Source organism: Microcaecilia unicolor, chromosome 1 (genome assembly GCF_901765095.1).
Source record: "Microcaecilia unicolor chromosome 1, aMicUni1.1, whole genome shotgun sequence".
In the NCBI taxonomy this organism is placed as follows: Eukaryota; Metazoa; Chordata; class Amphibia; order Gymnophiona; family Siphonopidae; genus Microcaecilia; species Microcaecilia unicolor.
In genome coordinates this window covers 411,581,971-411,608,914 of record NC_044031.1, presented here as the reverse complement: position 1 = coordinate 411,608,914, position 26,944 = coordinate 411,581,971, and the positions used below count along the sequence as shown (strand labels likewise).

At 43.2% G+C, this 26,944-nt stretch overlaps 1 protein-coding gene across 1 annotated transcript in view; it reads left to right on the top strand.

Moving 5' to 3' along the window:
- Positions 1-26,517, top strand: part of CDKAL1 (CDK5 regulatory subunit associated protein 1 like 1) — a 1,735,794-nt gene extending 1,709,277 nt beyond the window's left edge. Inside the window, exon 15 of the mRNA XM_030211517.1 lies at positions 25,300-26,517. Coding sequence (XP_030067377.1) covers positions 25,300-25,494 — 195 coding nt within the window. The 3' untranslated portion in view covers positions 25,495-26,517. The remainder of the gene's footprint in view (positions 1-25,299) is intronic.
- Positions 26,518-26,944: the final 427 nt, after the last annotated feature.

Genomic DNA, 26,944 nt, shown 5'->3' with positions numbered 1-26,944 from the left:
TCTAGATTTAAAGGTAGCCAAGGATGGGGCAAGACGTAGGGGCTCAGGAAGTTTATTCCAGGCGTAGGGTGCAGCAAGACAGAAGGCGCGAAATCTGGAGTTGGCAGTAGTGGAGAAGGGAACAGATAAGAAGGATTTATCCATGGAGCGGAGTGCACGGGAAGGGGTGTAGGGAAGGACAAGTGTGGAGAGATACTGTGGAGCAGCAGAGTGAGTACATTTATAGGTTAGTAGAAGAAGTTTGAACAGGATGCGAAAACGGATAGGGAGCCGGTGAAGGGTCTTGAGGAGAGGGGTAATATGAGTAAAGCGACCCTGGCGGAAGGCGAGATGGGCAGCAGAGTTTTGAACCGACTGGAGAGGGGAGAGGTGACTAAGTGGGAGGCCAGCAAGAAGCAGATTGCAGTAGTCTAAACGAGAGGTGACAAGGGTGTGGATGAGGGTTTTGGTAGAGTGCTCGGAAAGAAAGGGGCGGATTTTACGGATGTTGTAAAGAAAGAAATGACAGGTCTTGGCAATCTGCTGGATATGGGCAGAGGAGAGAGAAGTCAAAGATGACCCCAAGGTTTCGAGCTGAGGAGACAGGGAAAATGAGAGAGTCATCAACAGAAATAGAAAACGGGGGGGAGCGGGGAGGTGGGTTTGGGGGGGGGAAAATGAGAAGCTCGGTTTTGGTCATATTTAATTTCAGGTGGCGTTGAGACATCCAGACAGCAATGTCAGACAAGCACGCTGAAACTTTGGTCTGGATGCAAGGTGAGATATCAGGGGTAGAAAGATAGATTTGGGAGTCATCAGCATAGAGATGGTAGGAAAAGCCATGGGATGAGATTAATGAACCAAGGGAAGAAGTATAGGTAGAAAAGAGGAGGGGACCAAGAACAGAACCCTGAGGTATGCCGACAGGCAGAGGGATAGAAGTAGAAGAGGATCCACCAGAGTGAACACTAAAGGTGCGGAGGGAGAGGTAGGAAGAGAACCAGGAAAGGACAGAGCCCTGGAATCCAAGTGAGGACAGGGTATCGAGAAGTATGCTGTGATCGACAGTGTCAAAAGCAGCGGAAAGATCAAGAAGAATGAGGATGGAATATTGACCTCTGGATTTAGCCAGTAATAGGTCATTGGAGACTTTAGTAAGCGCAGTTTCGGTTGAGTGGAGAGTGCAAAAACCAGATTGTAGTGGGGCAAGAATAGCATGTGAGGAGAAAAAATCAAGGCAGCGGCGGTGAACAGCACGCTCAAGTAATTTGGAGAGAAAAGGAAGGAGGGAGATGGGTCGGTAATTAGAGGGACAAGTAGGGTCGAGTGAAGGCTTCAAATATCTGACCTTGGGAAGTACCTGCATATGCTGTATTACAATAATCTAATTGTGATAGAACATATGAATAAAGCAATGACATCTATGCGAAAGAGCCAAGTTAGTATTCAACTGCGAGAAACTGATATAATGTTGCAAAGCAATCTTTAACCAAGTTATTAATTTGTTGATCAAAAGAGAGTTTACAATCTAAATTCCCAGATATTTGAAGTGGTCAACCACTCCCATATGTGAACCACAAAGAACAGGGCAATCGATGGTTTGGGATGGAGACTCGTAAACCAACAAGCTACAGATTTTGAAGGGCTTAAGAACAGATTTATTTTACTTATGACATTTATATCCCATATTATCCTGAAAAGAAGCTCGAGTTCAATGTGGCTTACAGTTTAGATTAAAAATACAGAGTTTGAATTTCAATAATAGTGAAGTAATATGATGAAGTGGCTAAGAGTAACAGATTTGCAAATAAACTACAAATATTGTACATATTGATAGATTTTCAATACAAAAAAAAGAGACAAGATTATCAACTGGTTATTTTAACTAATATAATGAATTCTGGTGAAGAAATGAGATTTTACCAATTTTGAAATTGTAAGTAGTTGGGATGAAATCTAATAGATTTTGGGAGAGAGTTCCGTTTGGTTCTAATATAGGTGAAATGAGCAGAAAGTACTGATTTATGTACCACATTTTTCTGTACTCTCTAAAATAGCATGCTGTACCTTTGAACTATTTTATTGAATATATCGTCAATTGTTAGAGGAAATGGAGGGAAGACTTCTGTGTATTCCTGTGTTCATTTGACTTCTTTCATAGAGATAAACTGGGTTTTATACATCATGTCTACCTCCTCCTCTTTTTTATTTTGTAATAATACTACCAAAAATATTTTCCATTGTGGCTTTTTCTATGGAATTATCTTCTTACAGAATTTATTCTTTATCTCCTAATGTCAAGTGAAAACAATATTTGTTCTTAACATTTTGACCATATCTTTCAACTGCTTCTTCAGGAGCCGCCGGTTCTGCATATTATTGCTAGTACTTCACCATCTATGCAACAAGGAGATATATTAACAACATATATATTAACAACATGGAATCAGTAAATTTATTTTCCTGGGTCCTTAAACAAACATCTGTGGGATGATCTTATTATATTATAACATTTATCTTAAGCATACCTTGTTTTTCTCATTTGCTACCTCGTGACTTAATGGCGTTATGTTCTTATTTTAAAATAATGCTCGATCCTTTTAACAAAAACGCCAACATTTCCAAATGAGTTACCGGAAGTTACCACTAAATATCTAATTTTACTTGTTATTATAGAAGATCACTTAATGTGATACTTAGTGCATCTTAGTAAACAGGGCCCCTAATGGTCTAAATATCAATATAGATTGGAAAGCATTTTATTAGGTATCACATTAAGGGGGCTTTTACTATGGTGCAGTAGCATTTTTAGCTCCCTCTAAAAATCAGCTGACACTAAATGCAGAGACACCCATTATATTCCTATGGGCATTTCAGTGTTTAGTACCAGCTGATTTTTAGTGTGAGCTAAAAATGCTAGTGCACCATAGTAAATGACCCCCCCAAGTGATTTTCTATAATAACAAGTAAAATTAGATATTTAGTGGTAACTTCCGGTATGTCATTTGGAAATGACGTTATGTTGGTGTTTTTGTTAAAAGGATCGATTGGCATTTTTAAATAAGACCATAATGCTATTAAGTCATGAGGTAGCAATGAGAAAAGCAAGGTAAGCTTAAGATAAATGTTATAATATAATCAGATCATCCCATAGCTGTTTAAGGACCAAGGAAAAGAGATTTACTAATTCTTTGTTATTAATATGTCTCCTTGTTACATAGATGGTGAAGCATTAGCGATAACATACAGAACCAGTGGCTCCTGAAGAAGCAATCTGTGAAATGGAGAAGCTCCGTAGAGCCCTGCTGATATATAAGCTAATCTGATTTAATAGACCTTTTGCTTCTAGTGTGGGGATTAATTCAATATTTATTTCTAGAACTATCCCAAACACTGTCTAATCTAATAAATTCATAGATAGTATGTTATCACAGTGTGACCACCATTCTCATTCATAAATTAACATTGTTTATTAGATGGGGATCCTTAGCTTTAAACGACTTTCAGCAGTGAGTTTTCTCCCAGCTGAGGTCTGAGCTGGGAGAAAAATCGCTGCTGAAAGTCGTTTAAAGTTAAGTAACATTATAAGATATAGCTTGTATATAAAAGCTTGCAATGAACTTGAAGATATTGATTGAAGAAGAATATTTAAAGTGAATTATATGAGAAGCTTTTTGAAAAACTAAAAGTAAAGACCTACGATACAGCAACACCATTAATACATTGGGGCACAGTTCCCGGATGGTGGAGGCGGTTAAAAAATCTGAGGATCCCCGTCTAATAAACAATGTTAATTTATGAATGAGAATGGTGGTCACGCTGTGATAGCATACTATCTATGAATTTATTAGATTAGACAGTGTTTGGGACATTTCTAGAAATAGATATATAAGCTAAGTCACCAGTGGAATCTATTGTAAGTCTAAGTGCTTTGAAAATACACCTCATGGTCATGGTCAAAATGTTAAGAAGAAATATTGTTTTCACTTGGCATTAGGAGATAAAGAATAAATTCTGTAAGAAGATAATTCCATAGAAAAAGCAACAAAGGAAAAACTGTTTGGTAGTATTATTAAAAGATAAAAAGAGGGAGGAGGTGAGTTAGACCTCTGATGTATAAAACCCAGTTTGTCTCTATGAAAGAAGTCAGTTGAACACAGGAATAAACTGGTCAGTTTTTAGTGAATATATCATCAATTTAGTGAAGTCTTCCCTCCATATCCTCTAACAGCTGGTGATATATTCACTAAAATAGTTCAAAGATACAAGGGGTCTTTTACTAAAGATTAGTTGAGTTATCTGCAGCAGGGCCCATAGGAATAAAATGGGACCTGCTGCAAATAACTTAAGCCAACCTTTAGTAAAAGAACCCCACAGAGTTTGCAAGCTGTCAGCTAAATTTATCACTAGTTGGACGTGACTGTACCACGTTTTTCAAATTTGGTGGACAAAGTATGAGAGGGTCCCTGACTCCAAGGAAGGCTTTATGTGAAGATATTTCTACTAAATGGTTCAAATAATCTGGAGCCAGTCCATGCAATATCTGAAATATAAAGGTACATAGCTTGAAAGAGATGCTGGCTTTAATGGGGAGCCATTGTAATCTAGTAAAGGAGTGGCTTGCTCAGAACAAATGATTTGTAGAAAGCTAGAAGGCAATTAGAAATAGACAGTGGTTCAGTGGCGTTATATCAGGGTTTAGTAGAGAGGTATAGAAAATAAGTAAGATGTCATCTGTACAATAGTATGCGCTCAGTTTCTAGGATTGTAAGAGTAATACTAAACAGTTTAGAAAACTATTGAAAAGTAAGGGAGAAAGAATGCAACCCTGGGGAAGACCCGAGGGAAGTGATTAAAAGTGGAGAAGAGTCCCTAGAAAATGACACAGAGAAAGTGTGATTGTGGAGAAATGAGGTAAACCACTGCATGGCGGTGTCAGTATTACTGACTACAGAAATTTGAGAAAGAAATAGATAGCAGTCCACAAGATCAAAGGCAGAAGATCAATCTAAAGAGATTGCTAAAGCAATTTTACAATTATCAAAAGCAATATGAAGCTCATTTAAGAGAGATGTGAAAATGGTTTCCAGTAGGTTTAGCTTTGCACATACCATGACAGTAATGCATCTGTCTTAAGCCCAGGGCCACCGAGAGACTGGCCCGGGGCAAGGCCGCCCCCCGGGCCCCCGAGGTCGCCACCACCGCTCCCCCGAGGTAGCCACCACTCCCCCTCACCCACCACCAGGCCGGGCCCCCTGCATTGAAATCACAGCGCCTCTCACCTCTGTGTGAAAGCGCTACAGGCAGCAGATTGCCTCCCTTCTGCCCTCCTTCCCTCCTTGTGTCCCGCCCTCGCAGAAATTATGTCAGATGAGGGCGGGACACAGGGAGGGAAGGAGGCCCGAAGGGAGGCGACCTGCTGCCTGCAGCGCTTTCACACGGAGGTGAGAGGCGCTGTGATTTCAATGCAGGGCGCCCGGCCCGGTGGCAGACGGTCGTTGACGGAGGGTGGGTGGGACTGCGGCGCCCAGCCCGGGGAATTTTGTCCTCCCTGCCCCTCCCTCTCAGCAGCTATGCTTAAGCCACTGTATGCTGTGTATGATTTCAGGTTTGCAGTGGGAGTTCATAAGATGTAATAAGCATAGGCAACATATCAAGGTATGCTTGAAAGTTCCATTTAATCAGGCCAGCAGCACCCAAAAAATTGGGAATATTTCTGTATCTTTCGGTCACAGTTTGTCATACTCTATATCTTCTGTTTCTCTATTCATTATACAGAATAGTTGCTCAGCCCTGAGAATTCTGCCTCTGTGCTAATTATATCAGGTCCCACCTATAGGAACTTATCAGCTTTGCACCATATGTATTTTCTGTGATAATCTTTAGGAACACAAGGCAGCTGAGAAGCAGTCATTTCAGCTATATTTTGCAAGTTTGTGGCTTCATAAGAGGCTTGGAAACTGGGTAAGAGAGAAATGGACAGAAAGGAGAGGTGAAGTCAAGAAACCTCAATGTAGCTTCTTTGAAATCAAGAGAGTTTGCAGGTATATAGCTTAGGAGTGATGGCAACTGTGACATATGTACCAAGTCACTATGCATAAATAACCCAAGTACAAGATGTAGCAAGATTGTGATATCATTCTTGCATGATTGTGTTGCAACTACACATTAGTATACATTATTTGGTTCATATTTTCTCTGTACGGTGTTAAGTCTTGTAGCCTTTGCATTTTTTACTTGAAAGATTTTAAGATTTTGATGTTCAATGTGTGTGTGTCTTAACTAGAAGAATCTGCACGTGTGTGTTTGTTGTATATATTCCTTAGTGTTAATTAGCTTTTAGCATTACAATTTTAATAAAACCCAGTCAAGAACCAAGATGGTGTCGTAGAGTAAGGATGCACCTGCAGTTGCTCTTGAGCTCTGGTGTAGCGGTGCTAACTTGGGCCCTTACCCGGATTGGCGATGGGCAAAAGGAGAGGGAAGGTGAGGGAGTTTTCCTGGTTCCCACCTCCACTCCTGCATTGAAGCAAGTGACACTTGAGCAGTATAGAGTGTCTGTTGACTGTTAACGTCCTCCTCCTCTTTAGCTTGGAACTACCATTCAGGTGTCGGCCAGCAGTTAGGAAGGGGCCTCACTAAGCCTCGTAGAATGAAAGCTCCCTTGCAGCCAGGGGGTGGTTTCTCTGCATACTAGTGCTTACCTGATGCCTCTCGTGTAGGGGAATGAACAGCAAGGCGGATCATCTGCGTTGTGTGTGGCTCTTCCCTTGGGCCCAGGATCCTCTCGCAGGAAACTGAGTAGCTTATCCCAAGTGAGGAACTAGCATACTTCCTATACTGAGACTCGGGTTATTGAAAAAACACCTGTTCTGACATTAAAATTACTGTGAGATGTTATACATGGCATGCACACCTCTCTGCTATCATTGACTATGGAGAATACTAAAGATATTAAAGTAATTTTGGAGGCTGTCCTTACCGAAGCTCAAATAACAAGCCAATAGTCCTCAAAGTTAGAAATTTTGGAGTCAAGTTCAGACCTTGGAAAATTTGGACTCAGTCTCTTTAAAAGATAAGAACTACACTCGTCGTTTGGAGTATCTGGAGAACCAGATCAGGAGACATAATTTAAAACTGCTAAATTTTCCTAAGTCTCCATTGATTTCTTTAGATTAAAAAAAAATACTTAGTTGAGGGTCTACAAATCCCAGGAGACTCTTTACCCCCTATCATGAGGGCCCAGTATATTCTTAGCATGGGAAGATCTGAAGTCTTGGCTTCCAAAGACCAAAGAAAAGAGGATAATAGGAATCTCACTTCATTTTTTGAATCCTCATTGAAACTAATTACACAGAGAACTCCTTTGGTGATATCCTTTGCTCTGTAACCAGACTGCAATACCATTTTGAAGCTTTCCTTTAGACATTTGGACTCCTTGTTTTTAGGTTCAAAAGTGAGGGTTTTTCCTGATCTTGCAAGAGAGACAGATGAGGCATAAGGCTTTTCTAACTTTTCGGTCCAGGGTTCAAGCCCTAGGCGCCAACTTTGTTCTCAGATTGCCTTGTTTGTGTTTTACATTATTTGAGGGTAAACAATTTCAGTTTTTTGAACCTAAACAATTGGAAGAATTTCTTAAACCTAAAGAAGTCAATGTTATTGTGTAAGCCACACATTCACTGCTAAGGATTGGCTAGTGAGGGTGATTCGGGGTGTTGTCTTTTTTTTTTTCTTTTCCCTTAATAATTCCTGGATCTAATTTTCCTTATTTATTGTGGGTGTAATTATGTTTTATTTTCTATGATTTCTTCAAGGATTGTATTTCTATTTCTATTGTATCCCGGGTGGATGGTGATATGTTAAGTATTTGAATTTTCAGTAAAATAAAAATTGAAAAAAGAATTAATAAAGGGGTCCTCTTACTAAGCTGCAGGGAAAAGTGCCCTGCAGTAGTGGCAGGGGCTGTTTTTACCGCAGTGGGTAAAAAGCCCCCCCAAAAATGACCATGCGGGAAGATAACTTTTACCACATGGCCATGCTTTGGGAAACACTTAACACCACCCATTGAGGTGGTGGTAAGAAATCCCACGGTAACCGGGTAGCACATGGCGATGCACGGTTACCACCAAGTTACCACTGTGCTAGACAAAAAAAATTCTGTGGAATGCTGGAAATGGTGGTAGTTCACTTTTAGCATGCGGTAAGCCCACATTGGCTTACCGCCACTTTGTAAAAGGGCCCCAAAACCCTTAACAGCTACTAATTTTCTCACTTTGCTGTTTGGAGGCCAATTATTTATTGGAGCCAGTGGCACAAAAATCAGTATATTATAGTCTCTATTTTAGGGAAAGATGAAGAGGAGGAATAAATGGCCAGGAGAAACTGAGCAGTTGCTCACAGTGCCCTAATGCACCCCTACGTGGCCAAAGAAAGGGAATGAAATTTAAACATTTTTCACCATGGCATGACTCCCTTATTCTTGCACATCAGTGTTTTAATTGCACGTAGGATCAAACCATAGGGCAAATGGTCTCCACCTGTTTTTCATCAATTACAAGCTTTGATCTAACAACTTCCCTTTGAATCTTTTAAGTAGCACAGGACAAACCGGTCTTTTGAACGGGAACCGGGAGTTTAAAATTATTGTGGTGTATTTCCTCTCTTTCCATGCAACGGGTCAGCGGGCAATTCAGGTGTGCTGGGTTTCATGTGTTATATGTGGTGTTTTGAAGCAGTGACCTGAGAAAAACATAAGCAGAGGCACTTGCCATTGAATTTAGGTTTCATTTCCAAAAGCACTGAAGTGAAAGGCTTTATTAGTTCAGGATGAAGCACTTCTGAAAGCAAATACAAATTGCTCTCATGAGGTTAAAGGCAGCTTAATAATTAAGTTAAAACTTTTGAAAATGGATCTAATTTCAAACAGATCAGCAAACCATGCTAGAAATATATGAGGTTCTCTCACTCTCTCTGTCTCCTCATCATTTGCCTCAGGAAAATGTGGCCGTTATAATTACCTTTCTAGCTAGGTCCATGGTTTTTTTTTTACCTGGTTTGTTGTTGACAGCATCATCAAGGTCATGGGATTATGCACAGGAAGAGGATATTTTAAAAAATCCCACGCATCTCAAATATTTCTGTTCCCAAATAGTCTGATAAAGGTTAGAGCACAGGGCTGACAACCCAAGAAACCAAATTCAAATACCAGTGAAGCTCCTTGTGACCTTGGGCAGTTCACTTAACCCTCCATTGCCTCAAGAGTAAAGTTAAATAGTAACATATAAATAGTCTATGACAGCAGATAAAGACCTGTACAGTCCATCCAGTCTGCCCAACAAGATAAACTCATTATACATGTTATGTGATACTTTATATGTATTCCTGAGTTCGATTTGTCCTTGCCATTTTCAAGGCATAGACCATAGAAGTCTGCCCAGCACTCTTCTTGTACTAAAATTTCTGAAGTTAACGTCAAAGCCCTTTAAAATTTACACTCCAGCCCATCTATATCTATTCAGTCACGATCAGGGCACAGACCATAGAAGTCTTCCCAGCACTGGTTTTGCCCAGTTACTGGTATTGCCACCTAATCTCTGCTAAAATTCCGTGGATCCAGTGGTGTGCTGGAGCCGGCTTGCAAGAGCCAATTGTTAAATTTTTTACCGACTTGCAAGCCATTTGTTCCTAAGGGCGAGCTGGCTCTCCTTCCTTCCTTCCTCCCTCCCTCATACAGGGTCCAGTCCCTCACCTCCATTGTCCAGCGAATTCTTCGGGGTAGGCAGTCTTGCCTGCCCGCTGCCGGCGCTAACCCTCCCTCGCTGCCGGATCGCTCTTTAAAAATGGCTGCAGAGACTTCCAGCAGCGGCCTCGCGAGACTTCTGCTGAAGTGTTGGAGGCCGCCCTTGTAAGTCTCGGTGGCCATTTTGAAGAGCGATCCGGCAGCAGGGGAGAGTCAGCGCCGGCAGTGGGCAGGAAAGACTTGGGATCTTTCCTGCCTGCCCCGAAGCATCCGCTGGACAACCTCGGTGGCTGGAGGGGGTGGCAGGGGAGATAAGGGAGTCGCTGGACATGGGTAGCTGGAGGGGGGGCAGGGGAGAGAAGGGAGTCACTGGACATGGGTGGTTGGAGGGGGGCAGGGGAGAGAAGGGAGTCGCTGGACATAGGTGGCTGGAGGAGGGGGGCAGGGGAGAGAAGGGAGTCACTGGGCATGGGTGGCTGGAGGAGGGGGGCAGGGGAGAGAAGGGAGTCGGGCATGGGTGGCTGGAGGGGGGCAGGGGAGAGAGGAGGATCGCTGGACATGGCTGGCTGGAGGGGGCAGGGGAGAGAGGAGGGTTGCTGGACATGGGTGGATGCAGGGCAGGGGGAGAGGAGGGTCACTGGACATGGGTGGATGATGGGAGGGCAGGGAAGAGAAGGGTTGCTGGACATGGGTGGATGGAGGGGAGGGCAGGGGAGAGAGAAGAAATGCTGGACATGGATGGAGGGGAGGGAAGGAGATGAGATGAGGGAAAAGGAAGAGAGGAGAAAAACTGTACATGGATGAAGAAAATAGGCAGAAGCTGGATCCACTGAACAGTCAATTCTGCGGAGGACCAGAAATGAAGAAGAAAGGAGGAAAGAAATAAATGGAAAGGAAGCCCTGGAAATGGAGTTAAGAGGACAGATGCCAGCAGAATCAGATACTGGGCCAGCATGATCAGAAAAACACAGTCACCAGACAACAAAGGTAGAAAAAATCATTTTATTTTCATTATAGTGTTTGAAATATGTTCACTTTGAGAAACAGGTGCTCAACATTAAAAGTTTATATTTATTTACTTATTTATGGCATTTTATCGCACATTAAACATGAATTAGCTTGGAACCTGGGATCATTTAATTTTTTCCCCTGAGCAATGCATTGCCCCCCCCCCCCAGGCTCTCTCCCCGGCTATAGCCATCTCTGCAATTTGGGGGGGGGGGGGCGCAGAGGGGGACCGGGGAGAGAGCCTGTTGTTAAACATTTACCAGCACACCACTGCGTGAATCCATTCCTTCTAAATAGGATTCCTTTGTGTTTATCCTATACATCTTTGAATTTCGTTACTGTTTTCCTCTCCACCACCTCCCACAGGAGGGCATTTCATATATCCTCGTACGGTTTGCAACGCAAATCCCATTCCATTTTTGTAGCTTTTCTTTGCACTGCTTCCAGTCTTTTTACATCTTTAGCAAGATATGACCTCCAAAACTGAACACAATACTCCACGTGGGGCCTCACCAATGACTTGTAGAGGGGCATTAACAAACTCCTTTCTTCTGCTGGTTATGCCCCTCTCTATGCAGCCTTGCAGCCTTCTGGCCACAGCCGCCGCCTTGTTGCATTGTTTCTTTGCCTTCAGATCCTCGGACATCATCACCCCAAGGTCTCTTTCCTGAGTTGAGTTTACTAATTTCTCCCCTCCTATCCAGTATCTCTCTTTTGGGTTTCTGCACCCCATGCATCACTCTGCACTTCTTGGCATTAAATTTTAACTGCATACTCAATCCAGAAACCTCTATGTGATTTCTAACTGAAAAAATGGTTTTGCTAAACAAAATTGAAAAAATATATATTATAATTGTGATAAGTGCTCAGTTTTGGGGGCCTTACACAGACTGGAGTCTTCAACAAATGTAATGTCACCACTCCACCATCATAGCACCAATGTCCATCCCTTCCTTTCTAGATTGTAAATGACATACATACAGGTTCAAGCTTCTTAATGTCATAAATTATAAAAGTTCATGAACAATGTTACTTATCTTGAGGCGTTGTAGTGCTCCTGCTAAGATGGTGTGCTGCTCACAGTCCAGGATCAATAAAGTGTAATGCTTTGCAATACTAACCTCATACCAGTGTAATTTCTACTTGTGAATCATAATTCTTAACTTTAAAATATTGTTGTCCTTTAACGTTTCATAAAGAAAAGGTTCCATTTAATGTGTTCTCAACACGGTCCATGTGTTTCCTTAGTCGGCATCCTCAAGAGAACGTGTGTGCAGCTGGAAGTTGGCTAACCAATGGTGGAACTATACTCCAACTGGGACAAGATATGGGATGCTAGGAATTATTAAGAAAGGGATGGAAAATAAGACCAAGAATATTATAATGCCTCTGCATCACTCCATGGTGCGATCTCACCTTGAGTATTGCCTTCAATTCCAGTCGCCGTATCGCAAAAAAGATATAGTGGAGTTAGAAAAGGTTCAAAGAAGAGCGACCAAAATGTTAAAGGGGATAGAACTCCTCCCATATAAGGAAAAGCTAAAGAGATTAGGGCTCCTCAGCTTGGAAAAGAGATGGCTGAGGGGGGATATGATTGAGGTTTTTAAAATCCTGAGTGGTGTAGAATGGGTAAAAGTGAATCAATTTTTCAGTCTTTCAAAAAGTAAAAAGACCAGGGGACACTCAATGAAGTTACATTGAAATACTTTTAAAACAAATAGGAGGAAATGTTTTTTCACTCAAAGAACAGTTAAGCTCTGGAACTCACTGCTGGGGGATTCTATATCAGTAGTCAGCATATCTAGGTTAAAAAAAGGTTTGGATAAGTACCTGGAGGAAAAGTCCATTGTCTGCTATTGATGTGAACATGGGGAAGCCACTGCTTCTCCTGGGATTGGTAGCATGGAATGTTGCCAATCCAGTTACATGTAACCAGGATTGGCCACAGTTGGAAGCAGGATACTGGGCTAGATGGACCATTGGTCTGACCCACTATGGCTATTTTTATGTTCTTATGTTTGTCTTTTATCTTTCCTTAATTTCTGTGAACTGAGCAACTGATGCTGCACTAGCAGTTTATTTGGGCTCAGGATTTAGGAGCCTATACAAAACTCTGCTGTGAGAAATGTATAGAGTGAACCATAGATATAGAAATAAACTTGGGGAAAAACACTGCTTCTCTCTCTGGCTGTGAGCACCAAGGAATGATCTCCTCTTTAGGATCCTGCTAGTTACTCCTATCTTGGATTGGCCATTATCAGACATGATACTGGGTTAAATGACCCTTTGGTCTAGCTCAGTATGATCTATATTATGTTCTTAGAACAGTATAATTTTTTACAACCAAAAGTTCAGTTAAGAGTTATAGAAAACATATTTTGCATGATTTGTTTTAAGTTCATTTGTGAGTTCAGTACTTTCCAAAATTCCCAACAAAGTTTGCTCCTGATAAACCTTCTCACCTCCTTTTGATTACTGAGTACATTGTAGATGGATATAAGCCATGCAATGAGATACATCTCATATTTAATACTTGGATTTTAGAAAAATACCAAGGACCATGGAGAGATAGCACAAATATTACTCGAAGAAGGGACTTAAATCACAAACAATTACCTGATCATCTTTATCCAGTTGTGTTGGGTTTCTCATGGGCGTAGTTTGTGGGGGGCAAATGCCCCCCCAAACACAGGGCTGGCGCAAAGCTACAGGCAGCTCTTCCCGCCCTCACCTCCCGGACAGACTTCCTCTTCGTTCCTTCCTGCCCTCCTCCCCCCTCAAGCGCGTTTAAACCTTTTATATAGTAGCATAGTAACATATTAGATGACGGCAGAAAAAGACCTGCACGGTCCATCCAGTCTGCCCAACAAGACAAACTCATATGTGCTACTTTTTGTGTATATCTTACCTTGATTTATAACTGTCATTTTCAGGGCACAGACCGTACAAGTCTGCCCAGCACTATCCCCGCCTCCCAACCACCAGCCCTGCCTCCCACCACTGGCTCTGGCACAGACCGTGTAAGTCTGCCCAGCACTATTCCTCGCAGTGACGGCAGTGAAGCACACAACACAGCGGGCTCACCTCTAGCCTTTCCCTTCCCTCACTCAGTGTCCCGCCTTCTTGCGATGATGTATTTCCTGTTTCCGCGAGGGCAGGGCACTGTGTGAGGAAAGGGAAAGGCTGGAGGTGAGCCCGCTGTATTGTGTGCTTCACTGCCATCGCTGAGAGGAAATTAAAAGGTTTAAACACGTGGGGGGGGGGGGGGGGCAGGAAGGAACAGAGAGGAAGGCTGTCGAGCTGAGGGAGGGCAGGGAGAATCGCTGGACATGGATGGGAAGGGAGGTGGAGAGAAGAGATCACTGGACATGGAGGGGAGGACAGAGGGAGAGAAGAGATCGCTGGACGTGGAGAGGAGGGGAGGGCAGGGTGGGTAGCTCATCCACGGCTATTTGTGGTGGCTGGCGGGGGGATTAAATACCTATACTATGTACTCAATGAGGAGGGTCATCTCATGACATTTGATGATCGCAGCCAGAAACATGGCTTTGGCAATAGAGACAGGTTTACATACATCCAGTTCCAACACTATGTCCATTCTATGCCAGCCACCTGACATCTACTGTGTGGGAACACCTGAATACCATGTATGGCTTGGATGTACAACTCTTGATTCCCTTGAAAAATTATCACAGTCATCTTCAGGAACAGCTTCCCAAGTATGAGTATGCTAGTTTAGCTTTGACATGATCTGGGGACTTACATGTGATATTAACCTTTCAGCAACTTAAAAACTGTCTTTTGAATATTTACTGTACTACTGAAAATACACTGTTGTGGGAAATGCAGTATAAATTTACCTTGCGATTGTACATATTACTGCACTGCTCATTCCATAACACCCTGCGTGCAGATGATAAGTGTCCTAGGTGTGCTTGAGGGTGGAACCCACCTCAGGCATATGTTTTGGTTTTGTCTGGCCATGCAGCTTTTTTGAACTCAAAAGGCCACACATGTTTCTTCCTTCTGGAAGCATCGTTATTCTCCTTTGTGTGGTCAGTTGTTTGATGTCTTCTGGCTGCAGGGAAGCCCACCAGTGGGCAAGTGTGCTTTCCTGCGGTGCAGTTTTGATAGCCAAAAAGGTTACCTTGAAAGTTTGGCTATCCTCGGAAGCCCCCATTGTTTCACAGTGTAGAGCAGCTATGATTCATCTCTGTACTTTTAAGCGTAAGGGAATTTCAGACCTGGCTTCTTCAAAGGAAGACGTCTTCCTTCGGACTTGGGCACCTTTTGGGGTGTTGCTTAACAGGGTGTTGCTTATTGTACGGGGGAGGTAGAGGGCTGGGTGGTTTAAGAGGTGAGGGGGGGAGACATTAGAAAACGTTAAGCCACCTATTGCCATACTGCTTTGTTATTATACTTAATTTGTTCTTGCTTTTTGTCCTGTTGTTACACACTTACATTTCTTGCTTGTGCTGTGCTTTGTAATTGGTGTCAATAAACATGATTTGCGGAAAAAAATTAAAACAAAATACTAAACCCTAATAACATGCAACCCACATGTAATGGAGTGGAGGAGTAGCGTAATGGTTAGAGCAGCAGGCAGAGGACCAGGAAAGCCCAGTTTAAATCCCATTGAGCCTTCTTGTGATCTTGAGTGAGTCACTTAACCCTCCATTGCCTCGATTACAGCCCTGTGGGGACCAGAAAATACCTACTGTGCCTGAATATAACTTTCCTTGAGCTAGAACTGAAAAAATAAATAAATACCCCAACCCCCAAATAAAATCAAATTGCCAGCGAGTACAGCACAGACTCGCAGCTCATCCTTTCCAAATAACCAAGGGGAACTATCAATGTCTTGTTGTTAACAGTTTCTGAAAATACTAAGGCTTTAACTTCTTCATTAATAAAAGACAATTCAATCTAATGCTCAAAGAGAGCTGATTCCAAGTTGAAGGTGCCCTACTACCCACTGTATCATCTTGTGCAAGTGAACCTCATTTCCTTCAAAGATGTCCTTAACAATCACAGTATACTGTAGTATTTTCTCAAGGACTCACTTTCAGAGGAAGCTTCTTCCTTTTAGGACAGTAGCCAGGCAAGGAGGCCTTGAATCTTCCAGCAGTTATCAAGGTAAAAAGGAGAAAATGGAGAGAAAATTGCAAACACAGAGCAAATGATTCTTAATAAAAAAAATAACAACATGTTTAAAAAAATGGAAGAAAATGTCAAGCTCATAGTATTTCAGTGTAGTTATGAAGACTGGGGGGGGGGGGGGGGGGGGGGAGGGTGTTGCAGCAGGGATCTAAAAGTGCATTTTCTATGCATTGAAACATTCAAAGAGTGTGGCACCTCATTTTTCTGTTTGATGTACACACACACATTTTTTTTCCTTCTTGAATACGTATCTTGTTTATGCCTGACAATCTTACTGTGGTCTTTTTTAATGATTGTTGACAATACAAACAGACTGCAATATGCTCCCTATGGACTTGGCTGAGCAGGTAGCTTTTACAATAAAACAGCTTGCCGAAATCAAGCAGTTAGTGTACAGGCTCCTGGGGTGACTCTGCAGGCTGTTACCAGACCAAGAGTACACAGCTCACAACTCTACAACACTCTTCCAGCTTTTAATCAGGCTGATAACTGGTGACAGAAGTCCCAGCAGGAGTATCCAAGTCTCAATATGCTAAACAAGAAGGTAAGTCTCTCGGCACTGCTGCTGCTTGAAGCTCAGGAGAAAACTCCCATGGGAGGACTACAGAGCATCACCAAGCTAGTTCATTAGAGAACAGAAGGATGATTGACATTGGTAGGTCCCTACTTCAGAAAATATTACAGTTCTGTTGGTCTTTTTCTCTCCAGCTGGGTACACCATGTGGGAAAGAATCAAAGTGACTGGAGAGCTATGGTACGGGTGTAACAGCAGAACTCTTGCCCAAGTTCAAGTATAGCATTGTTATGTTAATGCCAAGAGATTTGTGTATAATATGACAAGCCTTATTGATGTGATAGTTATTTAAGAGATCCACCCCAATGTGCCATCAGCAGGAATCCTCTTTTACTAAAATTTGGATTTTAAAAATAGAAAGCTAAAAGCAGGATATATTTCAGACTGCGCTTTTGCTTGACTTCTGCCTATGGTCATGCTAAGGGTAATTTTATAACGGGTTGCCTCGGTAGGAAGTCCAGGTAGGTACCTGTTTTGTGGGCTATGTATGTGCTTATAAAATAACCTCTTAAAACCTGCAGCAACTGGGGTAAATGCGCCTGCTTAATTATACATCTGCTCAGTAGGGGTATAAAATTACATTCATCTTTTATAATAATAATAAAAAATGGACCTAAATCATGACTGCATCCAAACCCCTCTCCCAAACATGTCTCCACTCAGGTCATTGTGAAGCCTCCCGCTTCGGATCCCCCTGGGCACGTCCTACTCCGCCCTCTAAGTATAGGTCCAGCTCATCACGGAGGTAGTTTGCAGTTCATTTAGGGGGAAAATGGGACTTGATATACCGCCTTTCTGAGGGTTTTTTTGCAACTACATTCAAGGTGGTTTACATATATTCAGGTACTTATTTTGTACCAGGGGCAATGGAGGGTTAAGTGACTTGCCCAGAGTCACAAGGAGTTGCAGTGGGAATCCAACTCAGTTTCCCAGGATCAAAGTCCACTGCACTAACCACTAGGCTACTTCTCCACACTCATAAAACATATAAGCTAATCCTCCAGGTAACAGATAGTATGGTAATCCACCATGTAAATAAGGTACTGACTCTGCTGTCCAAGCGGCTTGGCCCCTAGTGTCCAAAACCCCGCACTCCAAAAAGGAATGATTCCAAAAATACAGTAGTTAACCCAAAGAAAATAGTTCAAGCACCCCAACAGTTCATATAAAGCAGTTTATGCCAAGCAATTCTCAAAACACAGCAGTTCAAAGGGTTCAAAGAAGAAATCCCAGCAGTTCATATAAAGCAGTTTATGCTAAGCAATTCCCAAAACACAGCAGTTCAAAGGGTTCAAAGAAGAAATCCCAGCAGTTCGTATAAAGCAGTTTAAGCAGAACACTCACTACCTTTCCCCTCTCCCTCATATCTTAATCACCACAGGGAGAGTAAAAGGGTCGCACCCAACTTGGCCAGCACTACCTCCTGACCACCATCCCAATACCCAACAGTTGTAAACATGCTCTCTTAACTCCCCTTCTGGGCTAGCCACCTTTTCCCTTTTTCTACCAAGCCGTCATACCATGCAGCCAGCTGCTGTTTCACCTGGGTGCCTCTCAGTTTAGCCAGAGCAGAAGTATCCATTGGCTCCACTTGTCTTCCCTCCTCCCCCTTTTCTTCCCCTTGGCAGTCCATGGGTTCTTCACCACACCCACCGCTCAGCTGCTCCTCATCTCCCTGATTGGGTAGGCTCAGAACCTCTTCCATTTGCCTAGTTCTTTGTGACAGGTTTTAACAATTCCCCCTTCTTGTCCTTCTCCTAGCAACCTCTGGGGGCTATTGGGAATGAAAGTCCCCATTTCTATGGTATGTCCTACTCAGGGTCTGTTGGAAGTTGTAGTTTTTCCCTTTCCTCCATTCTTCAGGGGAAAAAGAACCCTCTCTCTTTCTCTCTCTCCAGCCCCCTCCTTCCCCCTTGCGCTTTCATTCTCCCTCTCCTCATATTCCTTACATCATATAAAATCTTCTCTGCACCTACTTTATATATGCATGCAGCCCCTACTATCCTATATAATAAAAAGCACCTCCAGCGTTCTGAAGCTGACTGCTGACTGCGTGGACAAAAACCTTGAGGCATTCGTGCACTTCCTGGTACATCAGCATCAACACTAACCAACCACAAGAAAGCAACACGATCCACAGGAATCGCACTCAGTCTCATAGTCCCGCCCTCGGAGAACAGCTAACGCGACGTCAAGAGAAGGAAACAAACACAGGAATCGCACTCGCTCTCATAGCCCTACCCTCGGACCCCAGCTGATCTGAACAGCCAGCTGGCTAACTTCCTCGTGCCCTGTTCCGCCCTCCCGCCGTGTCCTGCCCCTCCCCTCCCCCCCAAAATCACCACCATTCCCCACTCCATGTCGCCACTGCTACTTCCCCGCACATCCTACAGCGTGCAGCTCAGGGTCCCCGGCTCGGCGCTCACGTCTCCCTCTAGGCAGCGCAGCACCATACAGCACGCCAACGCTAGCCCGCCTGCACAGGAACGTGCACGTAAACGCCAGTCCTCCCACGCAGGACCGCGAAACAAACTCCAGCCCGCCTCGAAAAAATTTTAAAAAACTCCAAATAAACCGCCAGATCTCCGGCCCAGTCAAAAGCGGCAGCCGGCAAAAAAAAAAAAAAACAGCTGGTAGAAACAGCTCAAGCAGGATGTGTTAGAGGTGAAGAAATAACTGGTGGCTGCAGCTGTAGAAAATCACAGAAGCAGGAAGAAGTTCTGGCCACAAATGTATTCTCCTAAGAGAATCCAGACAAATCTAAAGCACTCCTCCTTCTGACACAGGAAAAAAAAAAGTGACATCCTGCCAGAAAACCTCCCCTGTCTCACACCGATCTCTCTCCACACACACAATTACTCGCCACCCCGCACGCCAACAATTGTCCCCCCTCCAAACACTCTCACACACAGACATCGCTACCCTCTCCACCCCCCCCCCCCCCACACACATCATACACAAACTCTGCCACCCTCCCCACCACCACCCACATCATACACAAACTCTCCAAGGGACAATCACCATCTTTCTCTCTGACACAGACACACATTCCTTCCACCCCGCCCCCCAACATCATACACACACTGTGCCATGGAGAAACAGCATCTCTCACTCACACCCACACACTCCCCTCCCACCCCCCTTAATACACAAACTGTAACATGGAAAATCAAGATCTCTCTCTCTCCCACTAAGACACACACACACACACACACACACACACATTCCCCCCAACCACCACCACAACATCATACACAAACTCTGCCATGGTGAATAAAGATCTCTGTTTCTCACTCACACCCAGACACTCCCCCCCCCCCCCCCCCCCAATAAATACACAAGCTCTAACATGCAGAATCAGCATCTCTCACTCATTCACACCCACAAACACAACCAACACAAAGAAAAAAAACAGAAAAACAACAAAACAAATATTACACATAATACAACAAAGTAAATTATTCATTAGCATGACAACACATTTCTCCTAACAATCCCTTTCAAAATATTAATTGCAGGAAGCCAATACCTTGCTAGCGCCCGTTTCATTGGTTTCAGAAATGGGCCTTCTTTCCTAGTAATTTTATAAAAGCCCTTTTCTGCAGGTAAAGCAAGGTTTACCCAAAGAAAAGTTTGTCAGATCATCACCACTGTGTCTTTGCTTTGCCATTTGAAATGCATTATCCAGTACACTTGAAAGGTCATTTTCAAAGCCATTTCCACAGATAGACCAAAATGGACTTTAGTCTGCTTAATATGTGAGTAAAGGTATATAAAGTCAGGCCAATTCGCACTTATGTCTACACGCTGTAGAAGAAGGTATTCCTTAAGGGTGAGGTGGGCCAGGGTTTAGAACTACCCTCATACTTTTAGAAAAGTATCTGGAAAAATTATCAGGTGTAAAAGTAAGGGTGTGTGGCTACTTATCCTGGGAAAATGTTCATAATTATGTGCATACTGTTCACTAATGTGGGCAGTCATAAAATTATCCCCAAGGTGGCTAATTTTCAAATGTATTTTCTCAGGTAAAATTGTTCTTTTTCCATGAAAATGTACTTTTCTGAAAATGCCAGATAAACATGTGTGCTATGTTTATTCAGATTGAGTGGAAATGTTCATAAGAGCAGGGTTGAGAAAGAGCTAGCACTTTCATTTACATGCATACTTCTGAAAATTCAAGCATGTGCACTTAAATTAACCTTGAAAATGTGTGCATGCCAAAGAGCAGGAGAACTTGTGTGTGCATTGTTTTCCCTGGGGTAATTTTCAACGTGAAAGAACACTTGTACTTTCATTACTTTCATTTTGAAAATCTTGCCAAGTTTGTACATTCTTTATACATGTAGGTGCAGTTATAAAATTATACCCTAAGAAAGTAACTCTATAACAGGACACCTAGGATAAGAGGGTAGGCATGTGACTATCTCAAGCCTGTCATAAAGAAAAGGAGGCACCTGCATGCATATATAAAAGAAAACATGGTGCATAATTTTCTGTTAGTGGGTATTCTTTAACCGCCCAATATTTATCATTATTTAACCAGCCAGAATGACTGCTGACCGGTTAAGCAGCTCTTAACTGGCTGTCCACCAATATTCAGCGAGGGATAACCGGTTATCCCCTGCTGAATATCCCCAGTTAGCAGATAGCTGATTATATCACACAATATAACTGGCTCACCTCCGATTTTTAAACCAGGTTTAGCAGCCATATTTGGCCGCTTGAAAACCTGGTATGTCTTTCGCTGGTTTTAAGATAACTGAGTAAGTCTGAATATTAACCTAGCTGGTTATCTTCAAACCGGCTAAAAATAAACTGGATATTCAATGCCGGTCATTGAATATTTGGGTTACTTCCGACCGAAAGAGTTAGGCGGTCTAACTCCTGCGGTCTGAATATTGGCCCCTAAGTGATCATTTACACATGACTGGAATACTGCCATTTACATGTATTCCTGCTGCCTAAAACTAGATGGTGCCTTATAGAATTACCCCCATAAAGGGCAGTTCTATAACGGCACCTGGTAAGAGCATGTTCTACAAAGCAGGAGTCTACAACCCAGCCTGGTTTTCAAGATTTCTACAATGAACATGTATGATATCTATTTTCATGAAGTGGAATCAGTGAATGCAAATGGATCTCATAGATATTCATTGTGGAAATCCTGAAAACCCAGACCAGATTGTGGATCTCAAGGACTGGATTTGAGGAGCCCTGCTATAAAGGGAAGGAGGTGCCTACTTTCCCTTATAGAATACTAACATAAAGGGGTATATATGTATACACCCCCTTTACAAACATGTAAGTTAGGTTGGTATTTACAGAACAGCGGTTAGGTTAAATTTGGCATTTATGCATGTATGAGTTCCTCAAAAAGCACAAAATGTTCAGTTTGCTAACAAAATGGCCAACACAGACCAAGGGGGGGGGGGGGGGGCTACAAAAACCTCAAAATTTAAATAAGGTTCAAAGCTCAAAGAGCTCAAAACATGCCAGTTTTTCACAAAGGGATTCCCAGATATTATCACCGGCCTCAGCAAACCATCAAACTCCAGAAAAAAGAAAAAGACAGCAACCAAAACCCCCCCACAAACGGAGAAAAAAGTTGCTCAAAAAAAAAAAACCTGAGAAATACAGCCCAAAACCACACAGTCTGTCGTAGTCATCAAAAACCAAAATTTTCCACACCAAATCCCCACCAGCCCCGACAACGTCACTGGTAATTCACAAATTATATCAAAGAGGCATCCCTTCTCCACACCAAATAATCAAAACCACCGCTGCTCCAGTGCATACAAGATCTCTCCTCCAATGTTGTAATGCATAAACATGTTCCAGCTGTCCAAAACGTGTTTACAGCACTGGAGGAGATCTGCAGCGGTGGTTTTGATGTTCTGGTATGGGGAAGAGATGCCTCTTCAGTCAAGCCGGGTTTGAGCTGTATTTCTCCCTTTCTTTGGTGAGCAACTTTATTCTCCACTAGTAAAAAAGGCCCGTTTCTGACACAAATGAAACGGGCACTAGCAAGGTTTTCTTTGGAGTGTGTATGTTTGAGAGAGTGTATGTGAGAGTGACTGAGTGTGAGAGAGAGAGTGAATGTGCGAGTGTGTGTGTGAGAGAGTGAGTGAGTCTGGGTGCGAGTGTGTATGTGAGAGAGAGTGTGTGTGTGAGAATGAGAGTGTGTGCAAGTGCATATGTGAGAGACAGTGTGAGAGAGTATGTTTCACACAGATACAGTGTGTGCGAGAGTATGTGTGAGACACAGACTCTCTGTGAGACTGAGTGTATGAGACCAAGAGAGTGTGTGAGTGACTGTGTGATACAGTGTGAGACAGAGTGTGTGAGAGAGAAAGTGTGTGAGAGAGTGTGTGTGTGACAGAGATGCCCCCCCCCTCTCTCTCTGGTGTCTGAGCGTTACTGTGCAGGACGCTGCGCTCTGGCTGTGCTTCAAGGAACTGACCAATCCTCTTTAATAGAATGCACCTCCAACATTCTGAAGCCGAGAAACCTCGTGTGGTTGGTCACTTCTGCTTGTGACGAACCCGGAAGTACGTGATGTCAATTTAAGAGATGGATACAGAGAGCAGGAATGCCTCAGTCATGCAGTCAGCTTCAGAATGTTGGAGGTGCGTTTTATTATATAGGACTAGTAAAAAAGGCCCGTTTCTGACACAAATGAAACGGGCGCTAGCAAGGTTTTCCTCGGAGTGTGTATGTTTGGGAGAGTGTATGTGAGAGTGACTGTTTGAGAGTCAGAGTGAAAGTGTGAGTGCGTGAGAGAGAGAGTGAGTCTGGGTGTGAGTGTGTTTGTGAGAGAGTGTGTGTGTGAGAATGAGAGTGTGTGCAAGTGTGTATGTGAGACACAGTGTGAGAGAGAGAGTGTGTGTGTGGGCGAGAGAGAGAGTGTGTGTGAGACACAGATTCTCTGTGAGAGTGAGTGTATGAGACCAAGCGAGTGTGTGAGTGACTGTGTGGCACATAGAGAGTGAATGTGATACAGTGTGAGATAGAGTGTGTGAGAGTGAGAGTCAGAAAGGCATTGTATATGAGAGAGAGAGTGTGAGCCCTGCCCTCCCAATCCATGCCCATCTGTGCCGTGCCCCCTCCATTCATCCTTTTCCAGCAATTCCCCTCTCTCCCTGAGCCCTGCCCTCCCAATCCATGCCCATCCATGTTCCTCTGTCACCTGCCCCCTCCATTCATCCCTATCCAGCAATTCCCCTCTCTCCCTGAGGCCTGGCCTGCAATCCATATCCATCCATGCCCATCTGTCCCCTCCATTCATCCCTATCCAGCAATTCCCCTCTCCCTGAGCCCTGCCCTCCCAATCCATGCCCATCTGTGCCGTGCCCCCTCCATTCATCCTTTTCCAGCAATTCCCCTCTCTCCCTGAGGCCTGCCCTGCAATCCATGCCCATCCATGCTCCTTTGTCACCTGGCCCCTCCATTCATCCCTATCCAGCAATTCCCCTCTCTCCCTGAGGCCTGCCCTGCAATCCATATCCATCCATGCCCATCTGTCCCCTCCATTCATCCCTATCCAGCAATTCCCCTCTCTCCCTGAGTCTTGCCCTCCCAATCCATGCCCATCCATGCTCCTCTGTCCCCTGCCCCCTCCATTCATCCCTTTCCAGCAATTCCCCTCTCTCCCTGAGCCCTGCCCTCCCAATCCATGGCCATCCATGCTCCTCTGTCCCCTGCCGCCTCCATTCATCCTTTTCCAGCAAGTCCCCTCTCTCCCTTCCATGACCCCCCCTCGCATCCATGCTCCTCTCTCTCCCATGTCCCAGCCTGGCCCGCCCTCTTCTCCCTCCCCCCCCCCCTTCGCATCCATGCTGTCGTTTCTCCCCTGCCCTCCCGCTCCCATTGTTGTACTTTACTGGCCACCCTCTTCTGTCCCCCCAACATGCGGTTTTTTTTTTTTCTTCTTGTTAAATTTACCTCCGTGGCGGTTCCGGCAGTGAAGCGTCAGGGAAGGAGGCGGTGCTCCCGACGTCTAGGTTTCCCTTCGCTGTGTTCCGCCTTCTTTTGACGTCATCCTTGACGTCAGAAGAAGGCGGAACACAGGGAAGGGAAGGCTAGACGTCGAGAGCGCCGCCTCCTTCCCTGACGCTTCGCTGCCGAGCGATGCGATTGGTTGAGTGTCATTGCTCCGCCCTCGACGTCATCACGTTTGACGCGTGGGCGGGGCAGACACAAAGCGATCTCACCCCCTTCACTTTGTTGGCTAAGAGAGGCTTCATTAGAACGTTGGAGGTACGTTTTATATAGAGAGATTTGTGGGAGGTTTTTTTGGTTGCTCTCTTTTTTTTCTGGAGTTTGATGGTTTGCTGAGACCATTGATAATGTGTGGGAATCCCTTTGGGAAAAACTGAGGCCAATGCTTTTTGAGCTTTGGACCTTGTTTATTTAAATTTTGAGGTTTTTGTTGCCCCTGCCCCCTCAATGGTCTGTGTTGGCCATTTTGTTAGCAAACTGCATGTTTTTATGCTTTTTAAGGATACTTTGAAAGTTTGCTACACCTTGTAGTATTTTTTCTGATCTGCATGTTCACATATATGCATAAATGCCAAAGTTCCACTTAAGCACTATTCTGTAAAAGCGCATTTAAATTACATAGTGTATATTTGCAAAAGAGCGTAAACAAGGGCAGAGCTTACGTATCACATATACACCTAATACGAGTTTGTGTCACATATGCGAGTAAATGTCATTAGTTTAAACATTTGCACATGCAATGGTGCAATGGACAAGTAAATGTAAGTGCCTGGGTTATAGAATAACTCCTTAATGTGTGTCAATGCGCATTTTTCAGAGTGCTGTCTCGCTTTCTCCACAGGAGTTCAGATCCTTGGTGAAGACTGGCCTTGCTTCAAAAGCACGCACCTCAGCTGAGATTCAGAAGTCCTCTTTAAGCTCCAAGTTGCATCTGCCACCGCTGTGGAGAGGAGAAGGGGAGCAGCTAAAGATGCTTTCTCTTAGCCTTGCTCTTCTTGCTGTAGCAATCGCATTTCTCATTGCTGTGCTAGGCTAAAGGAAAGCTCACTTGAAATGAAGAACGGATGGAATATCCTACTTTAAAGTCTTCAGAGGAAATGCCTGTGGCAAAAACTTTAGTGGAAACTGATGGAAACCAGGACAGTAATTTGTATGTTAAAATTAACAAAGTACCATGCCTAGTATCCTTATTCCCACAGATAGGAAACCTGTTGTGTTTTGAATTTTGCAAGAGGCTTTGTTTAAACCCACGTAATGATTTATTATTTTACATTTAAGAATGTATTTTGTTTGTTTTTAAAAGAAAAGCAGCTGTCTGGTTTTTTATTTCCTTCACATATGGGCTACGGGACAACAATGAGTGTACGTAGAAAATGCATTTCTTGTAATGAAATATATTCTGGTTGCAACAGCACTGGTACTTTTCCTCAGGTAGTAAAGTGACTATATGAGAATTTGAGACCTTATTAAAGCTTTTTTAATGCAACTTATGGTATGTCTTTCTGAGTAAGGGTTATCTCAGACCACTGAACATTTCTGAAAGTGGACATCCATTTGGTCTTTGCACTCAGTTCCATATGCATTCTGTTTTAAAGATATTTTTGCTTTGAGGTAACTAGAAGAAGCTAGAATGGTAAAATAAAATTGTGTGATAAAGAAACGAGTTAAGATTGGGCCCCAGGACAGATGAACCCTGCGAAGATCATTTCATCTGTCTAATGGACACCTCTGTCACCTTTCATCTTGTGTGCTTGAGGATCAGCCAGCAAAGAAAGAAATTAGATTATCTGTGATCTATGTGGAAGATGCAAGAATTGAAACCTGTTCCAGAGCTGAACTGTCATACCACACTGGAATGAACAGAGACTGTACAAAGCTAATAACGTCAGTCTGAATTTTTATATATTAAAGAATGCAGTCAGGAATTGTTTGTGATGCTCTGAGCTCTTTTTCGGAGTTTGTAATACCAGTTTTATTGCTGTTATCCTCCCTATCCATAACAGAACTTGATCATAACAAATTGATAAAATGTCTCCTCAAATAAATTTATCTTATTCAGTGTTGCAGTCAGATTCTGCTGTAACATGACTTGTTTAGAACAAACTAAATTTATAGCTTCTAGTCTGCTGGGTCCTGAATTACTAAGTCTACCTGTTGCACTTGTCGAGGGGACATCAAGGAGACCTTTATTAATTGATTGCAGTGAAAATGTGATACTTAAAGATGCCTCATTACTCAAGGCTCTATCAGTGACCAATGTAGGTTTTTAAAATATGGTTGTTATATGATCACAGAAAAATTTTTAAAGGGATTTTGTAGTAAAAACCAGTTCTAAATATTCATATCAGTAAATATGAAATAGTCTATGCTTAATAAACCTTCCTACATTAATACTTTATTAGAGCATCTTTAAAAGATACATGCATAATAGTGCAGAATTCAACAGATTTAGATGCTCTTACACTTATGAACCACCACCTGGTTTC